Here is a 6000-nt window from a genome sequence, read left to right as displayed (position 1 = left end):
TTGTTTGTTCACAACTGTAACTAAACCTGTAAATTATCTTTATTTAAGCTAAACTCAAACACAGAGGTTTACGGAAAATCTGTTATCCAACATTTATGATTCAGTAAATGTGCATATACAAACCTGCCAATTAATTTCTTCTGTGAGGTAATTGTGTATTCAAAATAACATACAATTAACTTTGCTGATGGAAAATGTAGTAAAAATGTCAACATGAACTCGATGAAAACAAGACGGCTGTGACAGAAGAAAAAACAACAAACCAAATTTACCATTTTGTCAACAAAAATGTGACATCAGTAAAATTTATTAGATCAGCAGACAATGAGTTTGATAATTGCTTTTTGTGAGAACAAAACTCAACATTGCCCTTTGTCTCATAAACACTCACAGCACACAGTGCATGTATTACCCTCAGCATTTCTTTAAAATGTTTCAAAACTAAAAGTTTGTAGTTGTATACATAATGTCTGTTCAAACTGAGAGACAGAATGAATAACGTAGGAGCCAAAGTTAAGATGCACATTCTTATTGTCAATTCTTGTTCATTTAAAATGACCCTGAGCAATAATCTGTGTAAACATTTCTACATTCGCCCCCAAAATAATACAATGGAGAAAAGAAAAGTCTGTGCCTCCTCTTCCACATGACATATTCTCCATCCTCACTTAATATGTACAAGGGAGTAAATTCCTTTTATAGGCATGCTGGTGTTCTTGTTTACCAACGGTATGATGCTGTGCATATACAAAAGATAAACATGACACCAAGTGTTTTATGAATCATTAGAGATTCGTAACATTGTTTTATCTTTTTAAGCTTTTTTCTATTACTGAGTATGATAGAGACTGTAATAGAAATATACTTCATATATAGTTATATACTGTATTCAAGGAGTGCATTCAGATGCTCCAGCTGTAGATATGTAGAAGCTGACAGCTGTTCTGCATATAGTGAGGGGCAATCAACGTGCTAAGGAAAAGACAGAGAGCAGCACAGGTCATTCTGAGCTAGACTCTGGATCAGTCTGCACCATTCAGCCCTCTTCTGGGTGATGTAGGCTGGGGTGATGATTTGCACAGGAAGGCGTGGCGAGCCCTCCAACCTGACCTTCTCACATAAGGCTTCAGCAATACAGATAACATACATGCCGCAGTCATAGCTGTTCTGCTGTGATGGGCAGGGCTCCTCCACAAACAGCGCTTTTCTCCCTGCACCCAAGAAAGGCTCTAACTTGCTGGCGATGCGCCGCGCGTGCAGGGAATTGCTGCCATTTTGAGAGTCATAGTGGGAAAAGTGGTTGGAGTTGTGATGGTAGACTAAAAGGCTCCAGTGGGATCCCCCAGCGGTCTGGTTGGAGTTGTCATTAACAGCTAGGAAGACCCATTGACGAGAAGCAAGATCCAGCGGCTCCAGAAATAAGGCTAACTCATCAGGGCAAGAAGCACACTTGATGAACTGGGTGACCTCCGGGCTAATGAAGATGATGGTTTCCCCCAGGACTCTGAAGCGCTCAGCTGCAAAGTACTCGAAGGCAAAACCAATGACTTGGTCATTGAGCCAGTAAGGTCCTTCCAGTAAGGACACATCAGAGCGCCGCAACAGGCTGTCCTGGTAGCTCAGCACTACAGGGTCCATCCTCCAACACAGTCAGAGAGTGTCAGTCTGGAAAATACAGAGGACGAATTTAGTGCTGAATGTTTAGCCGATTAATTGATTAGTCAATCATCAGAAGATGAATGAAGAATTATTTTGATAATCGATTTTTTATCTTTTTACTCATTTACCAAATAAAAAAACCCAAACATTTCTTAATTCCATCTTCTTAATTGTGAAAATTGACTGCTTTTCTTTGTCTTACGTGATTGTAAATTAAATCTCTTTAGGTTTTAGACTGTGGACAAAACAAGCAATTGGGCTTTACGAAATTGTGATGGTAATATGAATTTTTTTACTACTTCCCGACATTTTGTAGACCAAACAATGAATCCATTAATCAGGAATGTAATCGGCAGATTAGTCATTAATAAGAATAACTGTTATTTGCTGCTCTATTGTAGTGCTGCAATGAGTAGTTGATCAATACATCATGAGAAAAGTAATCAAATTGGACTGTTGGTCAGACAAAACAAACAATTTGAAGGTGTCATGCGATAGGCATTTTTCACTATTATATGCCAGTTTATACACTAAACGATTAGTTGGAAAAATTATCTACTGATTAATCATTAATGAAAATAACTGTCATATGTAGCAGTAGAATATTTAGCATTGGTCTATGTCAGTTTATAAACAGAGACACCTTTGTGCAATGAGTTGCAGTTTCAAAATGACACTTTTACTGTGCTATGCCAAAAAAATGTCCTCAACATTATGATGCAATTAATCTTTATTGGATGGTTGTTTAAAACAACTACGTTGCACATGGGTGAAGCTGTGCACCATGTAAAGTAATCCTAAACTTACAGACACCGTTCAACTTTACCGGAGCTAACACAGAATGATCCAGTTTTGGTTCACGTTACTTGAAACTGGCTTATCATATTAGGAGATAGTGTTATTTTTCAAATAGTTACAATGGCGTTTGATCGGCCATAGCTGACAAACTACATGGGGCCGGTGTCCGGTGATGCCACTGGGACTGATGTGACACATCACTGCAATGCGTTTAGTTAACGTTAATCGTTTTTGCCAGCAGGCAAAGGTTATTAGCTTTAGCATGAGTTAGCTAACCGCCACTTTCACCATCACACGAAGCTAAACGACTCAACTTAACAGCAATTTTAGACTACAGAACACACACCATGTACTGTCAAATCAAAATACATGCGGTTGAGTCAACGTCCATACCTGTAAAAGACACATTCAAATAAAAAGTACCACGAAAACTGCCGTCTTGTTCAACATTGCAAGGACTAACGTAAACTGCTGCAGGAGGACCTTAAACATTTTGCGACAGGGTACCTGCGCAGTACATTTAGCTAGCTACTGAAAGGCGACCAGTGTGTCCATTGCCTACAATGATTGAAAAGCTATCGGTACTTTAGTTCTATAACAAGTCAGACAACCATGTATTTAAAAATCAACACAACTCCCGTCATGGCGATCATATACAAAGTCAAAATAGACGCTCAGATTTGGTTTAACCATCATCTAAAAACGCGTGGTGTGAGATGTGTACATCGCTGCCGCGTTATTTCCTGCTTACTTGCAGTTATGTCGCTCTGTACGTGGATGCAGAACTGGATAACCCGTTCAAAGATGGCGCCCCATTCATTCCTATGAAAACCGTTCGTACTTCCTCACGCTTCCGCGTTTTTGGGCCCACGGAGCATGCGCGCTAGAGTCCTTCTCCAGCCGAGCCGATTGAGAGCTCTGGAAAAAAATGTATTCATCGTTTTACAGCCCGCGCCGCTCCTTTTCCAGTGATTGTGTGTGGGGAGAAATGTTTTTTAGACGTGATGAACGCGGAAGTTGCAATACCCCGTGCGCCCACTACGCCAAAATCGCTTCACAGCCCAGCTCCGGTCCCGGGGGCCTGGTTACGTCCTCCCTCTGTAGTTTTTTGTTTTCCCCGCCCAGGAGCAGCGTGAACGCGCACGGCTGCGCGTCCGCCAGTGGCCGCACTGATTAGCAAGGCAAAGCAGAGTTTTCAGCGACCGTCACCGAGCTGCGAATGACTGCCTTTTAATTACATTAAAAAAAAAGAAATAAAATAAAGCGCTAGTATTCAGCGCGGACTTGAATTTCGAGGAGTTGTTCGGAGGCGAGCGGCGGCAGAGAGAAGAAAATAATTTCAGTGGGAATCCAGGGAATTAAATAGAGACTTAGGCATTTTGCGTGGCTACTGCGTGCGTGCTGCTCTGCTCTGCAAACCCATCCTGAGAGGAGACGAAAAAACTTGAGCCCCACTTACAATTTACTTCAGCGTTCACGTCTTGGGGTAAGAGTGTGATGTTTAATAGTTAGACGCTGTGCTGTGGTGGGCTGCCCCCGCAGTGGGACGAGGGGCTTTGGGCTGGAAGCAGCCAATGAATCAAGAAACTTTTAATCTCCACTCGTTTGCAAGATGGTTTTTCGGTTGCCATGCTTTTAAGGTGTGTATGGGCTCAGTCGGCGCTTTTGTTGAATGAATAGTCACAGTCAGAGCTGTGTATGTATGTGACGTTATGTATGTGTGTGGTGAAAAGTTTGAGTTGCTGCTCAGTGACATGTCATTTCACATTGCAACTACAGACTGCTTGCTCTACATCTAAAGCCACCTATTATTATCCTCATGAAATGCGACACAGAAGAACCAGGGGTAACACAGAAAGTAGCATCAGTATGATGTAAATGTGTCACATTCGTGTTGTTACACATTAAAAGAAAGAAACAAGACATAAAAAAAAAAGCGGACATCAGTGCACATATAGGATCGTACCGCATAAATGAAAGGGAACATTACAGAACAGACACATATGACAACCAGAACCATACATCAACAATTCAACACACATATTCTGGTGTTTTGTGTTCATGTTCGTTAAGTAATAAGAAGAAGATGTGTGCTGGTTTGAGCGCTTGGATGCAGTACGGGTGGGGTAAATGTTTACATGTATTATTTAGTGGCGGTCAGACAGTACAGCTTATAATGCAGTGGAGGCAATACAGACTGCGAAGCAGCTGTAAGGTCTAATGGGGTGAAGAAGCTGCTGAATCATGGCTCAGTCTGCCAGTGGACAGAGAGTCGACTTCAGACACTTCACGGCTGCAAACTCACAACACCAGATATCATTCTGCCTTTAATGTGCCTTTTGGATATGTTGTATTTTGTGACTTTAGTTTTCCTTTGGACAGTTTGGCCTTCATTGTGTCTGTGCTGCTCAGGGATGAGTTTATAGTTACACTGCCTTGTTTTTCTTGCTGATTGTCTGTCTATTCTTTTTGGGAATTCTATGCCTTTTTTTAATTATACAGTGTTTTCATGAGTGATGACAGGCAAATGAGGGGAGAAAGAGACGGGGAACAACATGGAACAAAGGTCCCCAGCTGGACTTGAACAGGGGAAGTTGCAATTCATGGTCAGTGCCCAAACTCATAAACCATCACAGTTTCCCCCCCCCGATCATCTTTTTAAATCTCCCGTCACTGTATTTGTGTGACAATTATTTAATACCCCTTTTGGAACAGGATTTCTGTGACTATAAGGGCTAAACGTCTTCATATCATGGTGCTTTTTTGTCTTTTCATTTAGTAAAAACATTTGTAATTGTTGTTTTAAAGATCGGTATCCTCTGTGTCCTCTCACGACTGCAAAAAGTTACAGAAAATGACTTTGATTCAAGTAGCTGTGCGGTTCCCCTGAGAGCTCATCCTGCCCTCAGATCAGCACAGGTGATGAGAGCAAAGTGGGCCTGTCCTGCAGGAATGTGAGGTCTGAGAAGACGCAGCTGCTGTAGCACAAGAGGCGGCCCAGGCTGAGACTCCAGCAACTGGTCCCTGTCGACATCTGACACCCCACCGGCCCCCACTGTCTGCTATTTCTAAAAGACCGGCCTCAGTTTGTATCACATCGGGCTGTGTCGAGCGACATCGCCGACACCACCTGAAAGACTTAAGCTGTGGTTTGAAAGGTCGAAGGCTCAGTTTTGAATCTTTGCAGGAGCTAATCTGTATGGCTGTAGGACGTTTTGTGGTTATATGAACATTTTGCAGCATACGTCAAGCTGCCTTTCTAATTCTACTTTGAATACTTGGTAGAACTTAAAGAAAGCGTTTCATCTTCTAAGGCTAGTTTGATGTCGTGAAAACACTTTGTGCACAGTTTCAGCAGCTACAAAATCTGCGATTCAGTCAGTGTTCTCTCAGGGAAACTATGAATGACTTCAGGTTTTGTCCCCATCATGTCCTGTCAGGCAGTTAAACCTCGGGTGTGGCCTCACGTTTGGCCAGTCTTGTTCTTTGTGTCCAATTTGAGTTCATACAGATTCTTTCACTTGAAACTATGGCCACTGGCTG

The 6000-nt window shown here is 42.1% G+C and overlaps 2 protein-coding genes across 17 annotated transcripts in view; one reads left to right on the top strand and one right to left on the bottom strand.

Moving 5' to 3' along the window:
* Window positions 1–267: 267 nt before the first annotated feature.
* Window positions 268–3570, bottom strand: senp8 (SUMO peptidase family member, NEDD8 specific). 3 transcript variants are annotated; one of them, XM_044208228.1, is made up of 2 exons: window positions 3209–3570; window positions 268–1665 (listed from the first exon to the last, which is right to left on the bottom strand). In XM_044208228.1, the coding sequence occupies exon 2, from the start codon at window positions 1636–1638 to the stop codon at window positions 973–975; it is 666 nt and encodes a 221-aa protein (XP_044064163.1). In that variant the 5' UTR covers window positions 1639–1665; window positions 3209–3570; the 3' UTR covers window positions 268–972. The 3 variants fall into 3 exon arrangements, with proteins under 3 accessions (XP_044064163.1, XP_044064172.1, XP_044064182.1); XM_044208237.1 differs by having other exon boundaries at window positions 2851–3548; XM_044208247.1 differs by having other exon boundaries at window positions 3299–3539.
* A 55-nt stretch (window positions 3571–3625) lies between these two features.
* Window positions 3626–6000, top strand: part of myo9aa (myosin IXAa) — a 113366-nt gene continuing 110991 nt past the window's right edge. For 10 of the 14 annotated variants that reach the window (XM_044208125.1, XM_044208155.1, XM_044208144.1 and 7 more), the window contains exon 1: window positions 3626–3943. The gene's annotated coding sequence lies outside the window, so the exon portion shown is untranslated. Of the gene's footprint in view, window positions 3944–3972; window positions 4098–6000 lie in introns of those variants that run through there. The other 4 variants (XM_044208164.1, XM_044208183.1, XM_044208133.1 and 1 more) reach the window with 2 other exon arrangements.

The sequence above is a fragment of the Siniperca chuatsi genome, linkage group LG1 (genome assembly GCF_020085105.1).
Source record: "Siniperca chuatsi isolate FFG_IHB_CAS linkage group LG1, ASM2008510v1, whole genome shotgun sequence".
NCBI classification, from domain to species: Eukaryota; Metazoa; Chordata; class Actinopteri; order Centrarchiformes; family Sinipercidae; genus Siniperca; species Siniperca chuatsi.
The sequence above is the reverse complement of the archived record's forward strand: the minus strand, read 5'-3'. Positions and strand labels throughout refer to the sequence as shown.